Source organism: Pistacia vera, unplaced genomic scaffold, assembly GCF_008641045.1.
Source record: "Pistacia vera cultivar Batoury unplaced genomic scaffold, PisVer_v2 Contig496, whole genome shotgun sequence".
Taxonomy (NCBI): Eukaryota; Viridiplantae; Streptophyta; class Magnoliopsida; order Sapindales; family Anacardiaceae; genus Pistacia; species Pistacia vera.
The window spans coordinates 729,096-754,714 of NW_022196330.1; the positions used below are offsets into that span (position 1 = coordinate 729,096).

At 34.3% G+C, this 25,619-nt stretch overlaps 3 protein-coding genes across 3 annotated transcripts; 1 reads left to right on the forward strand and 2 right to left on the reverse strand.

Annotated features, from left to right (window-relative positions):
- The first annotated feature begins 40 nt into the window (after positions 1-40).
- Positions 41-2,843, forward strand: LOC116105239 (pentatricopeptide repeat-containing protein At4g21300). The gene has a single exon (XM_031391672.1). The coding sequence runs from the start codon at positions 124-126 to the stop codon at positions 2,659-2,661; it is 2,538 nt and encodes an 845-aa protein (XP_031247532.1). The 5' UTR covers positions 41-123; the 3' UTR covers positions 2,662-2,843.
- A 4,139-nt stretch (positions 2,844-6,982) lies between these two features.
- On the reverse strand, positions 6,983-7,901 carry LOC116105240 (protein G1-like1). The gene has a single exon (XM_031391673.1). The coding sequence runs from the start codon at positions 7,795-7,797 to the stop codon at positions 7,213-7,215; it is 585 nt and encodes a 194-aa protein (XP_031247533.1). The 5' UTR covers positions 7,798-7,901; the 3' UTR covers positions 6,983-7,212.
- A 5,326-nt stretch (positions 7,902-13,227) lies between these two features.
- LOC116105266 (protein CHUP1, chloroplastic-like) lies at positions 13,228-17,405 on the reverse strand. Its single transcript, XM_031391714.1, has 8 exons — positions 17,286-17,405; positions 16,223-17,052; positions 15,177-16,094; positions 14,869-15,000; positions 14,389-14,570; positions 14,173-14,284; positions 13,879-14,022; positions 13,228-13,564 (listed from the first exon to the last, which is right to left on the reverse strand). The coding sequence occupies exons 2-8, from the start codon at positions 16,979-16,981 to the stop codon at positions 13,484-13,486; spliced, it is 2,328 nt and encodes a 775-aa protein (XP_031247574.1). The 5' UTR covers positions 16,982-17,052; positions 17,286-17,405; the 3' UTR covers positions 13,228-13,483.
- Positions 17,406-25,619: the final 8,214 nt, after the last annotated feature.

Sequence of the window (25,619 nt, forward strand, 5' to 3'; positions counted from 1 at the left end):
AGAATTTTCAGTCTTTGTTTTTCCCTCCTCCCAATCACCATTTAAAATTTATAGCTCACAGCTTCTTGAAAATGTAGTAGCTTTATTTGCTTCAATGAAGATGCTTTGTAATTTGTACTACTCATGATGTACCAAAGAAACAGAATCATCACGTCCTCACACAAATTTATTTTTTCATTTAAACCAAAATTCATACACACAGTAACTAACTCTAAACCCTTGTGTCAAAACACTCGAACTCCTCTTGCAACTCATCTAGGTTCGATCTTGGATGCTTTTTCTGACCACCCTTTTGCTCTTCAACGAGCTAATAAACAAGTCCATGCCCAGTTCATTGTTAATAAAATCAGCACCAATGCTTCACTGGGTGCAAAGATTTTGGGTTTTTATGTTCTTTGTGGGAGTTTTATTGACGCCATTAACATGTTTTATAGTCTTGAGTTGAGGACTAGTTTGCCTTGGAATAGGATGATTAGAGTGTTTGTTCAAATGGGTTGGTTTGATTTTGCGTTGTTTTTTTACTTTAAGATGTTGAGTTTTGGAGTTGTTCCTGATAATCATACTTTTCCCCCTGTGATTAAGGCTTGTGGTGCTTTGGAAGATGTTAGATTAGGGAGGATGGTGCATGAAACGATTCGTGAACTGGGGTTTGAGTTTGATGTGTTTGTGGGGAGTTCTTTGGTTAAGTTTTATGCTGAGAAAGGTTGTATTGATGACGCGCGTTGTTTGTTTGATGAAATGTCTGAGAGAGATTGTGTTTTGTGGAATGTAATGCTTAATGGGTATGTTAAATGTGGGGAATTAGATAATGCTATGAAGGTGTTTAAAGAAATGAGAAGAAGTACGATTAAACCGAATTCTGTGACATTTGCTTGTGTTTTGTCTGTCTGTGCTGCAGAAAGAATGATTGCGTTTGGTATGCAACTTCATGGTGTTGTGGTAAGTTGTGGATTAGAGTTTGACTCGCCGGTGGCAAACACTCTGTTGGCTATGTATTCAAAGTGTGAGCTGTTGTGTAATGTGCGTAAATTGTTTGAGTTGATGCCTCGGATTGATTTGGTGACATGGAATGGGATGATTGCTGGACATGTGCAAAACGGTTTTATGGATGAGGCTTTAGATTTATTTCGTAAGATGATTTCTTCTGGTGTCAAACCAGACCCGATAACCTTTTCAAGTTTTCTTCCTTCAGTTGCTGAATTAGCAAGTCTTAAACAAGGTAAGGAAATTCATGGTTATATAATACGGAATGATGTGCCTTTGGATGCATTCTTGAACAGTGCACTTATTGACTTATACTTCAAGTGCAGGGATGTGGAAATGGCATGCAAGATTTTTAACCAGAGCACCACAAGTGATGTTGCAATTTGCACAGCAATGATTTCTGGCTTTGTACTTAACGAGATGAACAATGATGCTTTAAAGAAATTTAGGTTTTTAATTCAAGAGAAAATGAGTCCAAATGCTGTAACCCTGGCAAGTATATTACCAGCAATAGCTGGTTTGGCTGCTCTGAAATTGGGGAAGGAATTACATGGTAACATCCTAAAGAACAGACTTGACAGGAAATGTCAAGTAGGAAGTGCAGTGGCAGACATGTATGCAAAGTGTGGAAGACTGGATCTTGCTCATAAAATTTTTAGAGGGATGTCTGAAAAGGATGTTATTTGTTGGAACTCAATGATCACAAGCTGTTCCCAGAATGGCAGACCAGAGGAGGCCATTGATCTTTTTCGTCAAATGGGGTTGGGAGGAATGAAATATGACCGTGTGAGCATATCAGGTGCTCTTTCTGCTTGTGCAAACTTACCTGCACTGCATTTTGGGAAAGAGATCCATGGTTTCATGACAAAAGGTTCTTGCTGCTCTGATCTTTTCGCTGAAGGTGCATTGATAGACATGTATGCTAAATGTGGAAAGTTGGATTTTGCTCGTGCTGTGTTTGACATGATGCAGGGGAAGAATGAGGTGGCGTGGAATAGCATCATTGCTGCTTATGGAAGCCATGGACGCCTTAAAGAATGTCTTGCTCTTTTCCATGAAATGTTGGAAAATGAAATCCAGCCTGATCATGTCACCTTTCTTGCGATAATCTCTGCTTGTGCTCATGGTGGCCAAGTTGACGATGGAATTCATTACTTCCATTGCATGACGCAAGAGTATGGGATCCTGGCTCATCTAGAGCATTATGCATGCATGGTAGATTTGTTTGGGCGTGCTGGACGTTTGGATAAAGCATTCGAAACTATAAAAAGTATGCCATTTTCACCGGATGCAGGTGTATGGGGAACACTGCTTGGAGCGTGTCGGGTCCATGGCAATGTTGAGCTAGCTGAAGTAGCTTCAAGACATCTTTTTGATTTGGACCCACAAAACTCTGGTTACTATGTGTTGCTTTCAAATATACATGCTGATGCAGGACAGTGGGGAGATGTGCTTAAGATACGACGTTTGATGAAAGAAAGAGGAGTTGAAAAGGTTCCTGGGTATAGCTGGGTTGAGGTTAACAACGCGACCCATATGTTTGTTGCTGCCGATGAAAGTCACCCAGAGTCTGCTCAGATCTATACATTACTGAAGAATCTTCTTATAGAGCTGAGAAGAGAGGGTTATGTTCCTCGACCTTATCTTCCAATGCATCCACAAACCTTGAAGTTGTGATTACTGAAGAATGACCCCTTCTTTCTTCCTATCACCAAAGCAATGATCTTCCTTCAAACTAAGGTACTGCACATCCCTCTACGTGAACTATACTTTTTTATTTATCAACTTGTAAATTCTACAAGTAGAACAAATTGGTGACAGTGACAATAGAATTTGAATTGAAGATGACAAGATTTTAAAAAATGTAGTATAATAGATTCTATTGTAATATTATGTAAAAGATAAAAATAATATAAATTTGATCACATTCTTTAATCTCAATGAACTTGATTGTGCGAATATAATGCTCTTCTAGCTATTTCTCCTCCTTGCTAGATTAATTGCATAAACTTTTTTACATTGAATTCTCTTTTTAGATGCATAAAAGTATCCATAAAATTATATAATAGAAGTACAGTTGATAGGATATTAAAATTAAATGGAAAGAGTTTACAGAAACTATAAAAGCAAAAACTGTCACATGTATTACAAAAATATGAAGAAAGAACACTATAAAATCAAAACAGTGGCTTTCTAAAGAAAGTGAATAAATGAAAAAAGAGCCAACGCCTCATCGGAATTCTTAAATTCTTCACGGAATTATTAGTTTTTTGTTGATGAGCTACAAATAAGAAAATTAATTAGCTTAGCTGATTTTTGAGTCTGAAATCATAAGTTTAATGACAGAAACCAGAAGAACAAAGGAGTTCAGCAAACATGAGATCTGGTCCTGTTAATAGAAAAGCTAACCTTCAGGAACATGACAAGAACTACCAAAAATCAATAATAATTAGATCACATGTAAATTAAACTTAAAACAGATTCTACGAGTCCATAAGAATAAAATGAGATACTTGAGATATTTTTTCTAGACGTAATTTAGAAAACTAAGTTTATTGTTCAAGTTCAAATTAATTTGACAAAGCTGATTAGATTCCTTAAAGGATTAGTGGAAATTCTAGTTAATGATACACACATTCATGCACCTAAACTATTACATCTTACACTTAATCTAATACATTACAGAACAGAGTTGATTGAAGTCAAAAGAAAAACATTTAATATTGCCAATTGAACTATAAAATAGCTTTCTTGGCTGCTAGATTAAAATAAATGAACAATTGAGAGTTTGTAACACGTTTTGAATCTCATACTTCAGTTTACGTGCAATAACCACACTCATTGGTAGTTGAGGTTTCTTCAGGAATATTTATGCATATTTCTTCAGGAATTTCATTCACGGTGTGATAAATTTTGATTTTGCTGTGGGAAATAATTGTAGGTTAATATTAATCCTGTATCTTCTTGTTAACAGATCTTGAGCTATACTTGTTTGTGATCCCATTTGTATGCCTGAGTAATCGAGGACATGAATGCACATTTTTTTTCTTTTTTAATGACCGGGGGTGTCCGGATCAGCTTACACACACCTCAACTAGTCCTTTGAGAACATGAAACTACCGATCGGGTAAAAACTCTAGTAGTTATTCCTATTAGCACTCGAGGAGGGACTCGAACTCAGAATCTCTTCGATAATACACATAAAAGTCTCTATCGAACCACTCAATTAGCCAACATGAATGCATATTCCTAAGTATTATGCTCAAACTCTTGCATTTCCCATTTCTATATCAGAAATTCTAAAGATTCATGGGGAAAGTCAGCTTTTAAATGTGGTTTGTAGGGTAGAGGTGTCAGATGGGTCGAGTTGACCTAACACGATATGTCACAATCTAACTCATGTTTTCTTAGAAGTACGATGACACACGACTCATTAGTCTCATTATCATCACACATACTTCATATAGGCCATGTTAGGATGATGTTTCAACAGTCTTTTGTGTAAAACACATTTCGATCTTGTTGTACCACTACTCTGTTAATGGCCTGTAAAAAGTCTTTGGTTTTGGTATAATTAAAGCCAAATTGTGGCTGCAAAAGCATGTCTCTAAAGCAAGTGACACCTATTTGGAAAAATTAGGTCTTATCCTGAAATGGGATTTTCATCATGTAATCAACCATTAATATGGTAGTAATAATTGATTGAGATTTTCTTAACAAGGTTGGTTACCAATTTTTTTTTTTTTTTTGGACAATGGAGATCATGGTGTTGATGGTGACATATCAATAGTGTTGGCACGATTAATATACTAATGAGGAAATTGACAAGTTATTGGTCCGATAAAATTATCGATTATTAATATGAATAGATGGATTGATATCTAAAATAGCATTCTAGACGTCAATATGTTTTTTAGAACACTTATTCATGCATGATCTAAAAAGAAAATTTCCTAATTTATAAAATCATATGAATCTTATAATAGAAATAAATTAACCATCAATTAAAACAGTCATATTCTGGAATATTCACGATAAATTTGGATCATATTTTGGGTTTCATAATCTTTTTCACGTCTCATTGAATATGAGATAAAGCAAACACAAGATCCAATCAACGAAGAAGTAAGTTGATCTCACTATGCAAGCTTTCTAAACCGACCAAACGGTGAGTCTAATCGATCAGGAGCAATATTGGGATGAGTTGAACCTACATTAGTGAAGTGAATATATCAATTTTACATGGAATATTTCCATGAGTGAATTTAAAATTTAGTGTTAGTAACCATCACTGGATGATCTGATAGTAAAAGAGCAAAAAGAAATTTCATGAGCTCTTGAGTTCGAGTCCCCTCAAACACTTTGACCATTAGGGTTTTTACCTAGACGATGATTCCAAGGTTTTAGAGGATTAGTTGAGGTGTGTGTAAACTGTAAACTAACTTGGACACCATCGGTAATTAAAAAAAAAAAAAAAAGGGTTTAGTGTTAGAAAATTGTTAGTATATAATTAATTGATGTTGCTGCAAAAGGATGTCTCTAAAGTAAGCAACATCTTCTAGAAAAAATTAGGTCAGATCTTGGATTAGGTCGTGTGCATCACGTAATCAACAATCACAGTGGAAGTACTAATTGAATTATTAAATTAAAAGTTATTCTTCTTTGATTTGATTGGGATTTTCTTAACCAGCTAAGCCACAGAGCATATTTTATTTATTTATTTATTTTTTATATCATGGTTTTGATGGTGACCTCATTACTTTGGCATTATCAATATGCTAATATTTTAAATAGGAGATTTTGATAATTTATTATTTATTTGGTATCAATTTATATTCTTTTTTAGATGTGAATTTATTATTAATATTGACCTTTGTTAATATTATTATAATTATAATATAACTAACAACTACTAATAAAGAAATTTATTTTATTAAAAATGAGATAACCATCTCGATCAATAAAGAGATAGTAAATTGTGTATAACATTATTATGATAGATAACCCGAAAATTTGAATTTAAGAATTCAAGGAAAGAAGCAAACCTCTTTGACAAAGGTTTTTTTTTTTTTTTTTTCCTGGAAACCTTAAGGGGAGTATTTTTTTATTTAATCATACATTAAGGGGTCTATTTTCTTTTATTATTTTCATTTTTCAGAAAAAACAAAAATTAATTTGTTGATTCCAAATCCAAGAGATAAAAATTGGTGGGTCATAAGGAATTATTAGTCTAAAATCTGGAAAATTTTCCAGAAACTTTGGTGGGTCACTGATATTATTATTAGCTTTAAATTGATTATCTCATTGAGGACACAGCTGGGCTTCTTCACCTTTTCAATTTTTGTTTAATTTCTTATTTTTCATGTCTCTTGCTTTTTTATTAGGTTGTGGGATTTGGTACTGACCCTAAGTCTATATATATATTTATATTTCAATAAATAAAATTAAGATATTTTGTATCTCTAAAAAAAAAAAATTGTTATTATTACAAATAAAATAATTATTTATTAAATAATTTCTCCTTTTATTTAATAAAAGACTAAGAGATGGTGTCATGAGACAAAAGGGTCTTAACTCTTAAGTACGCTTGGATGATCAAATGATTTAATAAAAACTCTTGGATATATTATTAAAGAGATTTTGAGTTCGAGTCCATTTCCAGTTGCTAATAGAGATAGTCACTGAAACTTTTACTCGATTGATAGTTTCAGGATCTCAAGAGATTAGTCGAAGTGCATATAAACTGTCATTGGCACCCTTGTATTAAAAAAAAAAAGGACAAAAAGGTCTTCCCAATTCCCATTAATTAATCTTTTTTACTTTGTTTCTTTAATTGGATTAATTATCTTAATGAGATAATGACAAATTAAGTGGATTTTCCTACTGTTTTGAGATAAAAAAAAAACTCCAAATTCTTAGTTGATAGTGGCAAAATGTCAAACAAAATTAACTTAACTCACAATAGAAAGTTTCAATCAACATATATAAACCCTAAAAATTCAACAATATAGTTTTAAATGGATCATAAATCAATCAATGGATTCATATGCATGAAACACTCGATCAAACAGCAGACTAGCTCCATATTTATATCATTCAGTGATGATCCAACATCGATTTTCTTCGTTATTTATACTATATTATCCATTATCCATTCTCCATCGATCTAATCTGGGTCAGTAACGATTCAACATCGTTAAATTTTCCCACAATACAAACACTCTTAATTTATCCTAAATTATTTTCTCCCTTCTTTCTCTTCTTTTTTTCATACACAATCCCTCTAGCTTTACTCTGCTCATCTCTTATTTCCTTCAGGTAAAGCCTCACAGCCGGCCCGCCAAAAGGGTTTGTTTCAGGCCGTCCGCCGTTCTCCTCGAAGGCGGCTCGGAGCCTCCCGATAAGTGCGTCGAGGCTGCCCCACGCCTGCCGGATCGGGCAGGGACAAGGAGCCGGTGCCTGAGAGTGCCCAAAGAAGGGACAATTCTGAGCATGCACTTTGGTCTTCCCGAATTGATCGAGATATTTCAAAAATTCGAGCACATGCGCGCTGCTACATCGCGACAGAGCCAACGGCGGTCGGTGGTTTCTGAGATACTGCAGAAACGTGTTCCAATCTCGCCTTTTTTGTGTCTCGTATCGACTGAAGGAGGGTAAAACTAGCGGCGGAGAAGGAGAGGAGGCTGGAAGTGAAGATAAAACTGAATGGTGCTGATGCTGGTACTGGTACTGGTACTGGTTCTGACTGCGAGAAGAGGTGGTTGTAGAAGAGTAGCAAGAGGAGGCAGCGGCAGCAGCTACGGCGGCTGACATGTTTTCTGATTCCGTGTAAAGATCAAACGAAAAAGAGATGAAAGAAAGGGGAGGTATTTGGGGAGAATTTGAGATGAGGGAGAGGGAGGGAGAGATGGAGAGATGTAAATGGAGAATGAGTGATATATATGTAGGAGGGGAGGCAACAGGAGATGAAGAAGAAAGGTACAGATATTGAATGGAAAGTAACGAAGGAGACAAGAGGTGGCCCATGCAGGAAAAATCCACGTCCAGAAATAGTGTGATAGATTTATATTATTTATCATCACTTTAAAACGTCAATTTATAAATTATTTTATCTCATATAAATTGAAACAAAAATGTTCAAGCATCAAATCATCAACATTTTAGCATATAATATTTACTTTATAAATAGGATCAATTCTATTAATAATTATACAATAAATATTCTATATGAATATGATGAGACAAGTCATGAACAATAAAAATACAATGACAGCTCATTCTCATGTATTTTCTCTCACAATTTTAATGTGACAGTTTGTAATTAGACAGACCGAACTCGTAGCAAGCAAACAGAACTAATTTGCGAGTTGACCAATTATAAACTGTCACATCAACTCACGAATACTTCATAATTACCTCATGTCTTTCCACCTCAGTTATTTAATTAATTAAATCCTTTTAAATGGAATTAATTAAGTGGGGCTTTACAGATTGATAGGAGCATTCTTTTTAATGGGAGCCAGCTTTGTTAATTACTTGCTAAGTAATCTCACTTATTAACTTGCAATATACGACATCGGCTCCTACACGTATTCCATAATTTCACATTAGGGTTGGATCTCACCATTGACCTAGTCAATCCCTTAAATCCACCGTGATTTAACCCTGCTTATAAGTCTAACCAAACTTTAAGGTTGTTTAGTTTATTTTCCGACTAACCATATCTCCTAATTTATTTCCAAAGATGAAGTATTAAGTTCGAATAAAAAGGAACACGTTTTTTTTCTCCACTGTTTGATAGGTGGTTAAGAGATAAATTCACAATATCTTATATCGTGGACAATGGATCGAAATCTTATAGGTGTATCAAAGTAAGGTCCAAGTGAAAGTATGTGGACAGTCAAAAGAAGCTTAAGATGCCAACGAGGATGTTGCATCCCAACATAAGGGTGAATTGTGAAATCTCACATCGTTCGACAGTGTAAGGAAATATTTGTAAATATCTTGTGAGCTTTTAAGCTGTCAAAAAACGTTTTGGGTGAAAAACGCTTGCCGAAACCCAAATACAACTCGTGCGGGCTTGCGAGGGTGAGAGATTTGTTTCTTTCCATCTTTAAAGATGGAATTAAGCTTCAACGAAGATTCTGATTTCAAACTCGGGTTGGCAAAGAGAATTCGGGGAATTTCTAAATTAAAAAAAAAAACATATGCAACCAAAAAAAAAAAAGAAAGAAAGAAAAAAGACTAGACAATATCATAGTAAGTTCTCAATTATAACATGATGTTACGATACTCAATGGACAACATTACTGGATCAATATATACGAGCTTTGAATCAATATATACAAAGTTATTATTATTATTTTTTTCTCCTTTTATATGTAAAATGTATCAAAATGGACAAATATTTTATGTTTATTAATTTTTTAAAAATATGAAAAGGGAACTTGACTGTTTCCAATTGCCACAAAGAATATTTATTTCCAAATATCACATAAAAAAATATCAATTTTAGTAACGTGCACATAACAATGAGTGTTTGATTAATGATTGAATTCTAATACTATACGCTAAGCAAATTTCAATATCAAATAGTCATATATAAACATGATATATTTTTTAAGATAAAGATTGACTAATCTATATTTATTTTTTTATATATAATTCAAACACTTTCTTTAAAATAAAAAAAAATAAAAAAAAAACAATATTTTTCAAGAACAACACCAATACACTTTTCATGCGAACGGAGAGTTAAGAAAGTCACTCCTCAAGGAGTGCCACTACACAATGACTATTACACGGGGTCGGTCACCCAGGAACGCATCGCAAACTTTGGTAGAACGGTTATTGGCCGAAGATGATGGACGATGTCGAAGTATGTAAGGACTTGCCGTGTATGTCAGCAGGACAAAGTTTGCTTTTATAAATGGGTCGAACTATATATCTTAATTCTTTGATCGAATAACCAAAACATATGACATCATATCACACATTTTAGGGTTACTTCTTCACAAAGTTTAGTCACCAACCATTGCATATAGTGTTATGTTGACCTAATAATACATAAAGTCCATAAGAACTCGAGTTAGATTCAACATTTCTAGGTTTGGATTTACTTTTAAATTATTAGGGTCGGTAAATCATTTATTTACGCTATCTAACCTTAAAATAAAAAAAATAAAAAAAATCTTCCAATTAAAATTCTTTTTCGTATTAAAAACTGTAAAATTTTGTCCACCAACTAAGAACGTGTAAATAATAAAATCCGAGTCCATGGCTGACCAAGAATGTCGAGTTATTTACATCTCTAATTATATGTCTAATTCTAATTATATTGATATTTTTTTAAAAAGAAAAACAGCTAAAATAATTTTTCTTACAAATAAATCATCACAAAATAACATCTTTAAAATTCAAAAAAAAAAAAAAAAACTAAAACCAAAAAACATAGGATATAAATTACATAATAAAAAAAAAAATGAAAAAAACTAGAGAGCTTTTAACTTGTTAGGCAACTACCCAAAGAAAATGTATTGACAAAGAAACGAATTTGAGCCACAAGTCTATGGGGTAGTGAAAATAGTCAATATATGGAGTGACAACATAAATAAAATAATAATAATAAATGGAAAATTATTTATAAGATAAGCTATCAGACTTTTTTATTTGTATATAATCAATCAGTCACAATGTTGGATGGCCCATCCTCTGTACTCCTCATTTATGCAGTGGGGCATAAAATTATTAATTAACCCTACTAAAAAATGGGACTCTTTGTTAAGCCAATTAAAATTTAAATTAGAAAGCTCTTTTACATACGTGGAATGTGTTTGCCACGTGTATTATCAAACATTCGGTACACGTACACGTAGAAGTGACAAAATTATCCGATCAAAACAATATCTAGGTTGACTCGGTGTCTTAGGATTAGGTAATTATTTGACGTCTTAGGGTTAGGTAAATTAGTCGGCTCTTGGGATATTCTTAGTGATTAGGGAGTACGTTTTATCATTTTTTTATCAGGAGTGGTCATGTCAGTTTGTGCGTACTTCAATTAATTTTCTAAGACCTTAAAGTTAATAACCTGGTAAACTCTTCAATGATCACTCTTATTCAACTGAGAGAAATCGAACACAAGACCTCTTGAATAATACATTCAAAAGTCTCTATCATCCCATCCGGAAGCTCAAGGGTGATTTTGTTATATTATTTGAGGTCCCAATCAACTTATCTACCTCAGCTATTGGATTTATTTGTTGATGTTACATTTGATTTTGTTTTTATTTATTTATCTTAATCAACAAGACAACAACACGTAACAAACCTCGCCTTGGGCCCATATATACATTGTATTTATAGTAAAAAAAGGCCCAAAAAAATGCACAAGTTTTGGGCTTCCAAAATTGTACACGTATGCTAGAATTATTTTTTGTCCTTGTGGTTTCGGTCTACTAAAATAAAAAAACAATCATATCAAATGAAGTAAACGACTTTTTCCCACCTAAGGTTTGTCTTAACGACCCTTTCTGCTTAAAAAGTTTTAAAATATCACTTTCTTACCTAAAATTTATATTCCGTTAATATTACACTTTACTTTCTTAGTCAGTGTTGACGAGTTACCAAGAGCCAGAGTAAGAGGAGTTTTGTAGAGTAGAGACCACTTGATCTAATAGTGGTGACCGATGAATATTCGTCGCTGAAATCAATCAGAAATCAACTAAGAACAGAAAACCCTAACTTTATAATGGTCGACAATCGACGAGAAATCAAGTGTCGAAGTGAGAATAGGGGTTTTGTAGAGAGGAGGAGATCAGATGTTCAAACGGTGGTGATAGAGATATTTTTTGTTGCCAAAATCAAATTTGGATAGTAATGGATTATTAACTTTGGGTGAAAAAGTAGTATTTTGAAAATTTTTTGGGTGGAAAAAAAGTAGTTTATCAAATATTAATATTTTGATTCTTTGACTTAGCCTACCGTTAATTGAGTTGAAAGTTTAATTAAAAATGACAAAAAACATCCTTCTAAAAATAATAAGAAAATGCAGTGGTTCAAATTATATCAATTTTGTTTGTGTAATGCATTTTTCATTATTTTTAAAGAGTTTTTTTTCATCGTTTTAGCATAATTTTCAAGTCAATGAACAGTCAAACAAAGTTCTGTTAAACAGAAGGGGTAAAGATACTTCTTTCCTCTCACACCAAAAATAGTGGTTCATCACAAGAGAACACACTGGCCAACAAATCCAGATTGCAGTCTTTCAAACCTATTTACAACTCTAGATTTGTTCGGAAACGTCACATCATCAGAATGTTACGCTTATAACATTTACAAATCAAACTCCTTTAGGTTAAAAATACTCCTTTGCATTAATAGCCAAACTGATATTGTATATGTAAAGCTTATTGAGATGGTAAGCCAAAAAAAATGTTCATCCTCCATCTCTCTATTTACTTTTTGTTAAAATGGTGAGCAATATTGCGAAGTTCCTCAAATGCATGCATTGTTTCTGCATCAAATCCTCCTGCAAACTGCATCAAACGTTAAAGAAGTCAGTCATTCATTTAAGTCTCACTACATATACANATATTCATCGCTGAAATCAATCGAAAATCAACTAAGAACAGGAAACCTTAGCTTTACAATGGTCGACAATTGATGAGAAATCAGGTACCAAAGTGAGAGAAGTTTTGTAAAAAGGAGACCAGATATTCAAATGGTGGTGATGGAGATAATTTTTGTTGTTAGAATCGAATTTGGATAGTAATGGATTATTAACTTTGGGTGGAAAAGTGGCATTTTAAAAATTTTTGGTGGGAAAGTGTCATTAAGGCAAACCTTGGGTGGAAAAAAAAGTAGTTTACTCTATCAAATATTAATATTTTGATTCTTTGACTTAACATACCGTTAATTGAGTTGAAAGTTTAATTAAAAATGACAAAAAACATCCTTCTAAAAATAATAAGAAAATGCAATGGTTCAAATTATGTCAATGTTGTTTGTGTAATGCATTTTTCATTATTTTAAAGAGTTTTTTCATCGTTTTAGCATAATTTTCAAGTCAATGAACAGTCAAAAAAGTTCTGTTAAACAGAAGGGCTAAAGATACTAGTAATCGAAATAAGTGTCCTTGAGGGGTATACCGAAAAGCACAGAGGCATAGAGCACAAATCTAAAAGACTAAAACATAATTCTTTCCTCTCACCAAAAATAGTGGTTCATCATAAGAGAACACACTGGCCAACAAATCCAGATTGCAATCTTTCAAACCTATTTACAACTCTAGATTTGTTCGGAAACGTCACATCATCAGAATGTTACGCTTATAACATTTACAAATCAAACTATCGTTTAATATCACTGATGTGACATTTCATGTTACAAAAAATCGGTATTGATAACAATACTCCTTTGCATTAGTAGCCAAACTGATATTGTATATGTAAAGCTTATTGAGATGGTAAGCCAAAAAAATTTTCATCCTCCATCTCTCTATTTACTTTTTGTTAAAATGGTGAGCAATATTGCGAAGTTCCTCAAATGCATGCATTGTTTCTGCATCAAATCCTCCTGCAAACTGCATCAAACATTAAAGAAGTCAGTCATTCATTTAAGTCTCACTACATATCATTTATTTAATATAGTCAATCATAATAGTCTCTAAGTGGAGAAAAAAAAAATAGTCGTATGTACTGAGATTTTATTGGATGAACATATGTATAACGTGATACACCAGTCTCACTTAAAATTGTCCGATTCAACAAATTTCTTCTATGTTTTACAAAAACCATATATTTATCTAGAGTCAAAAGCATCAAGTCCTTTTGTTTAGTGCTCAAAATAGAAAAGTAGACAGAAACAAGACACAAGAAAGTTATTTATGCAACAAACCTGATGAATTCTGAAAGCAAATCTCACTCCTTGAAGAAGCATATAGTCCATTGCAGGATCCTTTTCCAATCCAGCCTTTGACTGAAGTTCCATAGCAACCCTCTTCATATACTTCTTAGCCAACTTGACTGAGCCAAATTTTATCTGCAACATTAATTGATTGAATGAACGTTAGGTTTCTGAATTCAGTAAGTGCTCAATGATAAATGGACTTAATTCTTCCAAATTACAACTAAAAATTTTCTCTAGCCTTCTTTGACTGTCCCAAAATTTCATTAAGATATCAGGTTGTACCTTGCTAATGATTCCATTGTCAAGCATCCAATCTGTAGGAATTTTGAACTCCTTGCAATTGCGCATAAGGAATTCTCTGGTCCGGAAAAGGTTGTAAACGGTTCGTTCCATCCTGACAGTGAAAAGAGAAACCATTATGAACAGGAGACATTGGCTGAATAGATTCCAACAATTTTTAGAGACTCAATCTTATTGTCTAGAGAATTAGATTCTTACTTCTCAGACAAGGCTACCATTTTCTTCAGTGCTATGTCACAAGGCACTCTGGCATCATCCTTGTAATAACACACTTCAGTCTCCAACTTCTTGAGATCTCTGTACCCGAATGCCGCTTCACGCAATGTGTCAGCTTTCTTCTCTGGCCAATCAAAGTGCTTTAGAACTGCCCTTTCATCCACCTGTTGGGAAAATGCAAACATGATTATCAGGGAGAAGATCTGGCCTTTCTGTCTAATTCCAACATCAGTTAAATTACTCAAAACTTAGGATTCAAAATTGTTATGCATCATTTCTGCAAACTGGATGCTATGCTCATTGAACTGTAGTTTCATGACACCTTCTCAATAATTTTCATATTGAAGATATTCCTAATGAGAAGGAAACCTTCTATAACACTGAGTATATAGGAATCACGATAATTTACTAACAAAGTTCTATAAAATGAAGTTCTTATTGGGAGGAGTGCAATCAACTTACAAGAAAGCAAAGTTCATCATCAAGCCACTTCACAAATGCCACAACATCTTCAATGTTCTGATAAACTGCATTATTCACCTCCCTTATCAATGACTTCACAAATTCTCCTTGTGTAGCAACGTCAGCCTTTATCTACACATAACAAATGACAATGACAATGTATCAGAGACTCCATAATTCCAAATCTGTTTTCCCTTGCCTTTCCAGCAACCAAACTACAAATAGAATTCAGGTGATCGAAAAATATATACAGATAAAGTTCTATGATATATTTAATGCTGTCATAGCAACAATGAGTAAATACTTACTGCGAGCAAATGTGAGGACCGGTTCTCAATCTCACCAATCATGCTGCTGCGAACATTTGCAACATCTGGGGCCTCAGAGATGCCTCCATTTGAAGAATCTTTTCTCGAATCCCTCTTCATAAGTGAATGGTAAAACTCAACTACTTGTGGGGCTCTCTGCACCACCCCAGTAGTACTCCTCACTGAGAACTTTGGAGGAGGTGGAGGAGGAGGCAAAGGCGGAGGCGGTGGAGGTAGTGGAATTTGAGCTGAATCATCCTCTTTAGGCCCACTGGATATAGAACAAGAAGGCCGTGGAGGGGGATTTGGTATGCGCAAAGCTCTTTTCTCAACATCGAAAGTGCTTGCCATCCTATTAATATTATTCACTTCCAGGCAGTTTTCATATTTGTGAGAAGCCAGTGGCTCTTCTTCCTTTTCCATATCTTTTGCAGAGATAAATCCATCAGATTGCCTTCTCTTTCTTAGAGTCAACTCTTCTACACTGCATTTTGATCCACTTATAGAGTGCCTTCTTCTAGGACTTCTCTCTTCTTCTAATTGGACCCAAGTTTTATCTAAAAGATTATCAGGGCATTCTAAGCTTGGCGCATCCTCACCACAATTAGGCCATTTCTTCAACTTTTTAATCAAATTTAGTCTCTTGCCAACACTATATTCTAAGCATTCATTGTTTTGGGAAGGCTGAAAACCAACAATTTCACACACACTCTCAGCTGAATCGGGGCTAGATGCTTTCTCGGTTGAACCCGAATTGCGTAACTCATCCCTTAAACATGAATTAACCCACCTAAGGTATGCAAGCTCTTCAACCTCATTTAACCTACTCATCTGTAGACCTTCAACTTGTTTACACAAGTCTTGATTTGTGTGTCTTAGCAGAGATGCCTCTGCCTTGATCTTCGTGACAATGTCACTCTAAATGATCACCACATAACCACAAACCAAGTCAATGAAACAAAAAAGATAAACAACACAACTCTATACTTAATAATTTCAGTAATTAAGATAATGCAACAAACAATTAGTTAATCACATTCACATACCTCGGAAGCTTTAGCAAGAGAGGTCAATTGAGACTCCATGGAAGAGAGTTTGCAAGCAAGATTTCTCTTTTGCATCTGCAACTCTTTATTCAATCTCCTCAACTCAACCACTTCCATCTCCAAATTCTTTGAACACGATCCCACCATCAAACCCTCACCCTCATTTTTCTCTACAACCAAACTCAATTGCTCGGCTAAATTAGTCTTCTCTTCTTCCAACAACCCCACTCTCCTAACAAGATCATCAGCCTCACTTTTCTTCACTTCTAGCTCTCTCTCAATCTCCAATATCTTTGGACTCCTTTTCAGTTCTGACAACTCGGCTTGTAACTTAAACTCCCTCTCTTTAGACTCTTGAAGCAAATTCCTCAGACTATCCAACTCAAGAAACAAATCCTTTGACCCTGAAGATTGCCTCCTGTGAGTTTGGTATGAGTGTGGATGAATTTGAGCTGGGTTCACCGAGCAAGATAAGTCTCCAATTAGCGATCTTTTTACCCGCGAATGCGATGAAACAATCGAGCCCTTTTCGCCGGCGATATCTGAGTTTGATAAAGGAAGCTTCTTGCTCACAACAATGGTGTTTTGCAATTTGGTTTTTTTATCAGCTGTGAAGCCTTTGACTATGTTTGACCCCCATGAAGACCGAGGTTTTGAATGATTAACACCTCCATTTTTCCCACTCTGAGGCTTATTTGGAGCTTGATTTTGATCAGCAAACTTCACCGTTTTGGTTTGATTTTGATTTTCCTCTCTCATTTTGATGAAAGTACACAAATTTCAAACTCAAACTCGCCTAAAACTGCAATGAAAAATCAAGACAAACTCGCCTGAAACGAAAAACGCAGAAACAAAATGAGATTTTTCAATAATCTAAAACAGAGACTCAAAACTATAAAAGCTTGAGGTTGAGTACGGAAATCACACAAATTTCCAACTCAAAACTATAAACTGCAAGAACAATCAAAATAAACTCGCCTGAAACAAAAAACCCAGAAACAAAGAGTGATTTTTCAACAATCTGAAACAGAAACTCAAACTACAAAAGCTTAAGGTTGAGTACCTTCGTTGAACCCATAAAAAACATAGGCTCCGAAACAGCGATTCAAACAGTGAGAAATTGAACTTTCGTACAGAAAAAAGGGAGAGAACCCATCAAAGAAATTTGCATTTGAAATTTGAAGTGGAATATGTATAACGTGGCGTGCAGTAATGAGAGCTCAAATTTTGAGAAGAAGAGAGAGTGAGGGGATTTGCTAGAAAAGTGGGGAAGCAGCTTTTTCTTTATTACTTTTCTTGGGTACAATTTGAATTTGAACGGGAAGGCTGAGAGCCAGAGGCCAATGCAACGGTCGGGTTCTGTGTTACCGGGTCCCACAACTTGTTGCTTCGTTAAGAGAATTACTATAAATGTGGCTCTTTTTCTTTTTACCAAAATTTAAATCCAATGTGGATTAAAAAATTTATAATGATAAATTAATATTATTTAAAAAAAAAAATTATGGGTCCGTTTGTTTTATTATTTTAGATAAGATTTTAGGAATAATATTGGGTAGTTAAATAGGAAAGTATTACAAGGTAAAATTTATAAATTTATAAAAAAAACAAAACACCCCAATATATAAAATTTTATAAAATGATAAAAACACCCCCACCGCCTACAGTGCCAAATTTGGCCACCACCGTCGGAATCTAGCCAAAAAATTACGTTACGATATAGACCGGATCTGACAGGTAGGGCGTCGATATGACCTTTTTCGACCAGATACACCACGGATCTGGTCGGAAAAAACCAAATCTACGACCAGATCTGGCCATCGACGGTCGCAAAATTAATCAACGATGGCCAAGATTTGGCCGTCGTTGACAGTAAAAAACGGTCATTTCTTTGGCCATCGCTGACGGCTAGATCGATGAATTATCGGCCAGTTCTGGTCATGGTGTAGGCCGTTGTGACAGATTCCGGCTATCACCAACGATGGTTGCCGGAATCTAGCCAGTATGGGTTTAGGGGGTGTTTTTATTAATTTTTGAACTTTCTTTTCTGAGGGTATTTAATGAAATTAATAAACTTAAGAAGTCTAAAAGTAATTAAAAAATATACTAATATTTCTCAAATAATGTGTCAAACAATATTTGGGAAATAGGATTGAGAATATAGGTAGAAATAATGTGCTAAACGCACCCATATAATACCAAAATTTAACATTTTATTGTTGTTTTTTTTTTCCAACTATCTATGGATGACTGAATAGTTTGATAGAGACTCTTGGGTATATTACTCAAAAGGTCATGAGTTCGAATCCCTCTTTGATTGTTAATAAGAGTAGTCATTAGAGCTCTTATCTGACCAGTAGTTTTAAGATCCTGAAGGATTAATTGAAGTGCGCGTAACTAGTCTGGACACCTCCGATCATAAAAAAATAAAAAAATAAATAAATGATGCAAATATATCACTAAACAATTGTATTTGTGACATTGAAATTTTATTGTCGTTGTTCAAATGTTTTTAAAGTATTGTAATTGAATCTTTATTTGTCATTCCTAGTAGTCTAAGTAATATTTGTTAGGGTTACTAACAATAATCTCCTTTAAGTATAATTAAGTAACAAACATTACCTTGCAGTTATAACAATAACAAAAATCTTCCATTGTTAATTTGGGCAATTAGGTAAATATTCGTCAATTCATCATGTTATAAAGTATAACAGTTAACTAAAAGCACGAAGATTTTTGTTATTTCTGAAATATCATGAGAACTTTATTAATTGATTAAACCTTAGAGTGCAAGATCAAAACCCCAATTTATTAACTAAAATTATTTCTTAAAAGTTAGAATCAAATAATTGAATAATTGTCCAACACTCAACTTTTTTCCTCCACATAATATTTAAATTTGGATTATATATTAAATGATTAATCCTTTTATTAAAGATAATTTCATCATATTGAATCTTATTTCAATCGAATCTCCAAATCCATCTATGTAAATCATATGCTTATTCCATTAATTCAAACCAACAACACCATAATATTAAGATGATCTTAATACCACATAATATATTTTCTAATTTTTAAATGAAAATATTATAGAATTTTGTTTGTTTGTTTAAAGTCAATTTCCTAGTAATGTCATATGTTTTTATCTAAGCAAAGATGTCAGGATATTAAATATGAATGTTTTGTCTCATTTTATTTTCATCTTGACTTTAGTCTATGTTGTTGTAAAACTCTTGTAAAATTCATTAACAAATATAAAGTAAGCGGACTGAAAAACTTGAGCAAGAACAAAGGGGCTAAAATGTTATTTCCCTCTCATTAAATTGTGTCGGTAGGTACCCACATATGAGAAGGGGGTTTTATTGGATTGAGAACAATTTTCCCCTTGTGATTTGGAAAAGTTTCCATGCACTCAAGGGTTCTAAAAAGTCACAAACGCACCCAAAAAGTTGAGAAAGGTGGAAAGAAACTTTGTTTGAAAAGATTTTCCTATCATTTTTTTTATTACATTTTATTCAATTTCTATTTTAAGAGTATAATTAATTTAGATTTTGTATAATAAAGTAAGGTTATGCCAATTACACGTTTGAAACTTGAAAAACTCCCACCTTTTTCAAGAAAAGGTGTTTTTTTTTTTTTAAATTTACTTTTTTAATATGAGCACACACATGTCCCACATGAGGTTTATTGAAATCCCAAATTCATACTCGGGTTACATTTATTCCAAATACCCACCATTAATCTAACACTGTTTCTTTTTTTAAAAGTTTAAGGGTTAAAGCGTCAAAACTATATTTTCTCAACTCACCACCATTGATTGCCTCCCATCCCTTTTTCTTCATCTCTCCTCCATTCTGACACTGAACTCCTTTACACTTTTTTTTAATACCCATTCTTCCTCTTCTCTCCTCTTTTCCTTTCTTTTTCTTCTCTCTTCTCTCTTCTAGATTCTCCTCTTTTTTTCTTCACTTCTCTCCACTAGATTCTTCTTCTCCTCTTTTTCTTCCCTCTTTCTTCTTCTCTTCTCTCCACCACTGCGTCCCTCACCATCCCCACCAAAACCCCAACCAGTTTGCTCATCGTTTGTTCCCGAAAACTAAAGAAAACACGAAAAATACTAAAGACATGTGCATCTTAAAAAAAAAAAAAAAAAAAAGCGAATAATAATTCATCTACTCTACTGAACATGATTATTGATCAAAGATCTGAGTATTATGTTTGTACACAAATCTTTTTCACCATAATAATAAACTTTTTTTAGTTATATGTATTTTTTACCTGGGCAAGGGACCGGTCCCTTGCGGGCCCAGGCCTGGGCCCGTTTGGGACTGGTCCCTTGGGACTGTGTCCAAATGGACCAGTCTCTCATGGGTCCCAGCCCATGAGAAAAATCAGGACCCGAACAGGCCTAACCTGGTCCGGACTGGTCCCATGGGCCCAGGACCGGTCCCATGGGGTTTGGAAAATTTTATTTCCCCCCTCAATTTTTTTTTATATTTGGGGGCAAAACGAAATTTTTAGGGGGTTTTTAGTATTTTTTAGGGGTTGATTAGTAAGTTTCTAAATTTAATTATTTTAAAAAAAATAAATTAATAGTTAATTTAATTTTTAACATAAATATAAGATTCACATTTCACACATTCACGCTTCACAAATAACAATTAAATATTTTTTTTATTAATTATTCATCTTCAATTATCATCGTCAACACTAGTTACATTATTCATCTGTATTCCAAGAGTTCGAGTAGTTCGGGATCTTCAGGGTGCTGTTGTAGTCTTCTTTCTCATGAGTCCAATCCCGTAAACACGTTATCACTTCAATCATCTCATCATTAAAGAACATATTCTGTCTTCAACAATCCGACCACTCGTTGAAAATGTTGACTCGGATGCAATTGTAGAAACCGGCACAGATAAATGTCACTGCCTTTGGATAATGGGGAATTGACTTTCTTGTTGGTTCCACCATTGAATATTCCATGTCAAGTTGCTCCTTCATCGTCATAAAGGTCAAGTCCACCTGTAGGTAGCGGTCATCTCATTTGGTCTATGTATGTACAGCTGGACTAGAGCTGGAGCTTCCGCTACGTCCCACATACCCCCACTTGGTCGACCATTGAGGGGGGGCTACATCAAGTCCTGATCGCCTCTCCCAGATGTTCCACTTCCACTTCCACTTCTACTGCATTGTATCTGTTCTCATATAAAGAAAAAAGCCTATCCAATTTGTTTTTAAAGTCAGTCAAATAAGACGTATAATCATGTCCTAAATATGGCCTAACTCAGTAATTACACCGTTAACTACGGATAATTTAAACCTAGGATCTGAAAAAAGGCCTAATCCAATAAGAATGGAATATCTAACCAATATCTCTTATATTTTTCTTCCATACTTGAAACATTTCACTTAAAGGTTATCATGTCTGTATTGATAAAAAGTTTTACAATTTGAACTAAAATATCTAACACTAAATTAGTAGTTGGATAATAAAATCCACTTAATGTATTAGTAGCTCATAAAAAATTTTAAGATGAATAAAAAGTTCACAAACCCCCCAATCATCATATCGACAACTTCCTCTGGATAGGTCTTCGGTTGACGAAATCTGTAATTTGTTTCGCGTTTGGCAAAGCTTTTTCCAACATCAAATAGGTAGAGTTCCAACGGATAGGCATGTCTGTACATAACTTCAAAGGTCGAACCGTGGGTCCTCTTGCTTACAATATTTGACGTACTCCTGCCATCTTTTATTGCTACCGCCGCATAAATCCGATAGCTCTACGCACCCTCTCAATCCTTGAATGTATAGCATCTAAACCGCTTTAACTATCAAATTGATGATGTGACAAGCACATCTCTGGTGATAAATTTGCCTTCACCAAGCGGATCCAATTTCTTTTCAATAAAGATATTGCCGCGGTGTTAGCACTGCTACAAGCGTTAGCGCTACAACTCTATCAGTTATAAAAATTCTTGCAAAACTTCAAGAATCGTAAAATAAATGTTTCAGCACTATGTTTTTCATATAATGGTTTAAAACCTATCAATTTTTGTTGTAAACCCCATTATGATCTAAAATATACTGTAACAGTTAAAAAATCGGTTTTTGATCTACATGCCCATATGTCTGATGTAGTGGCAATAGATAATTTCTAAAATTTGAATTCGATTTTAAGTTTATTATTATTTTGTTATAAAGTTTTAGTATATCTCTTCTACTTGTAGTTCTACTAACAGGGTATATGCTGGACAAAATGCAGTTTTAATCATATTAACAAAAAAGGATTTTCAGTAAACAAATGGGAGAGTCTGTAGCAACTATATATCTTGCTATTTCCTCTCGTGCAACATGGGTATGTATTGCCATGTGAGAGAGTTGAGGTTGTGGATTAAAATTAAGTTGAGTTTGAATTTGTCTACCTGATCCCTTGAAGATGCATTTATTTGGGATGCTTCTTCTCTACGTGTCATCGCATCGTCGAAGTCCATTCCACTCTCAGCCCCAATATGGTTCCACATAATTACATATCCCACACACGATTCTACCCCCCTCCCCATTTGTCTTTGGCCGTTTTGATTTGTGAAGTATCGCCAACATCGGACACGACCCTCTTGATGGTCAGGGGGTTGGGCTATGTCCGTGCCCGTTGACTCGCAGCTCACATGTGTTTGGCTACCCCTCGTCCCGACCGAATGTATTTTGTGGAGTTACAGCTGCATCCTCTGGAGGATGGTGAAAATGGATTGAAGGCTTCAATTTCTTCGGTGGATGGAACGTAAAACTCATTTGGGAAGACATTATAAATTTATGATAAAATAATAATATAAAATGAAAAGAAATTAAATATAATATGAAATTATGATGATATTGAATAGATAAAAAATTGAATAATATAAATAATAATATAAATATTATAATATAAATTGAATGAGATTGATTGGATTTGGAGTAGAGAGATTGAGACTTGAGAGAATGAAAGAATGAGAGTTGGTGTGAAAAAAATAAAAGGTTTTAGGGTTTTTTAGTGTGGTTGTGGGGGGAAAATGAAAAAAAAAAACTTATATTATATAAATAATAAATGTAACCGTTGGCACTTGGCAGTTACCGTTGGCTGCCAACGGTTATAAATTAAATAAACCGTTGGCAGCCACGGTTATTCTTTGTCTTTTTTAATTAATTTTGTAAAATTTCATTTTAGTCCTTGAATTTATACTTATTTTTAGGGGGTTTAATATAATTTTACAAAGGATTAAATTGATAAAAGAGAAAAAACTTTTGGGCCCAGGACCGGGCCTTGGAGGAGGGCCCGGGCCCTCCTCCTTAGGCCTGGTCCCGTTTTGGGACCAGGCCTCCTAGGACCGGTCCTCCCAAGGACCGGTCCTAGGACCGGTTTTTGGAGCTGGGCTTTTGGGCCCGGTCCCAAATGCCCAGCTCTATGTATTATAAAATAAAAAGAAAAAATTGTTGAGGTAAACCTTGAAGATTGTTGGGTGATGACGGCGACCGACGCGGCCAGATGGTGTTGGGGTTTTGGTGGGGATGGCGGGGGGAAGCAACTAGTGGAGAGAAGAGAAGAAGAAAGAGAGGAGAGGAAGAAGAAGAAGAGGAGGGAGAATCTGGTGGAGAGAAGAGAAGGAAAAAAGGAGAAGAAGAAAAAGAGGAAGAATCTGGAAGAGAGAAGAGAAGAAGAAAAAGAGAAGGAAAAAAGGAGAAGAAGAAGAGGAAGAATGGGTAAAAAAAAGTGAAAAATGGAGTTCTTCTGTTAGAATATAGGAGAGACAAAGCAGAAGAAGATGGGAGGGCAGTCAATGGTGGTGAGTTGAGAGAAATGGGGTTTTGACGCGTTTACCCTTCAACTTTTAAAATAAAAGAAACAGTGTTAGATTAAGAATGGGTATCTGGAATAAATGAAATCAAGGGTATGAACCTTGGATTTCAGTAAACCTCGGGTGGGAACATGTCGTCTACACTTTTAATATTAGAAAATTTAGATACTTTTATTTTGATTATAATTTGTTGTATTAAATCGGTTAATAAATATTACTATTTATATAGGTGAAACAAAAATTGAAATAAATATTATAATTAGACAAAGGGTATTTTAATCTTTGTAAAGTAATGAATTTCACTAACGTCTATCAATTTCTTAGGCGCATTTGTTACTTTCTAAAACCCTTGGGTGTATTTGTATTTTCCCCCTAATGTTGAGGGGGAATTGTTATAAACCTGTGTTTGTATAGCAAAGTGTTGGCCTCCTTAACAAATAACATTTAGCCACAATTCACCACTCACAAGTAATTGCAATTGAGTTCATCAAGGAAAAACATAGTGGGATAAAAATCTTAATAAAAAAACATAATTATTTTAATAAACTATAAAATGGTGTTGGATATGCTTAATTTGCCTCATAAGAAACCTTCATAATAAAACTCTCAAGTCGTTACATGTCGTTGCTATATAAATTCTCGGTCGACTCATAGATTACAAGAATCCCATATTGATTGGAAAACGGTACAATCGAAGCTTGCTCGTGGATTGTTGTGAAACTATGAAACCTTCATAACTAAAAACATATTCTGTCTGTAAGCGGGCTTTGAGGGGATTAGAAGATTATATACAAACAAACTAATCTTAGACTTGCCTTATTTGCTTTACACAATTGATGGAAGTGTATTAAATGGCCACACAAAAACCTTATTTATAGTGTTGTAAGCACCCATTCATTTGGGTCACAATCTTTCACTCATACCACTTCATTTTCTACCATTGGATCAAAATTTAAACTTGATCTTGATCAATGGTTGTAACTGAAGTAACATAACCTTTTGGACATGTCCCTGTAAAAGGACACTATAACCCTTCAATAACTAACCACTCAAATTGTATGGTTGTCTTTTCCAAGTGACATATTTGTGTCTCACCATTTAATATATAGTAATATCAACATTCGAATTTTGTCCCTAATGACATGACTTTGGGGATTGATTTGTTTTTTTTTAAGCATTACCTTTGGTACCGTGGTTTTGGGAACAATTTTGTATGTCGTCCCGCATTACTTTTTAAGACAAATTTTTTACTTTCTGTGATAAAAATTTTCTTCACCTTTTTTAAATTTTATTATAGTGACATTATTTATCAATCATGTTATTATATTTTCTCATGCTACTTTTGAGACAACCTTTATATACACTAGGGGTGTTCAAAAGCGGTTAACCGAACCGATTAACTATTTTTCTAAACCGAATCGGATTTTTGGTTCAGGAAAATTCTCGAAACGAAACCGAACCGGTTAACCGTTTTAAAAAAAGCGGTTAACCGGTTTTCTCTTTTTTTTTTTATAAAACTTTTTTTTTTTAATTTTGTCCTAAATTAAATTGTAAATATAGACAATAC

Coding starts and splice junctions, on each gene's coding strand:
- LOC116105239 (XM_031391672.1), top strand. CDS start 124: ATGATGTACCAAAGAAACAGAATCATCACGTCCTCACACAAATTTATT.
- LOC116105240 (XM_031391673.1), bottom strand. CDS start 7,797: ATGTCAGCCGCCGTAGCTGCTGCCGCTGCCTCCTCTTGCTACTCTTCT.
- LOC116105266 (XM_031391714.1), bottom strand. CDS start 16,981: ATGAGAGAGGAAAATCAAAATCAAACCAAAACGGTGAAGTTTGCTGAT. Junction 15,001..15,176: donor GGTCCTCACATTTGCTCGCA/GTAAGTATTTAC, acceptor TGTTATGTGTAG/ATAAAGGCTGACGTTGCTAC. Junction 14,571..14,868: donor ATGATGAACTTTGCTTTCTT/GTAAGTTGATTG, acceptor TTTTCCCAACAG/GTGGATGAAAGGGCAGTTCT.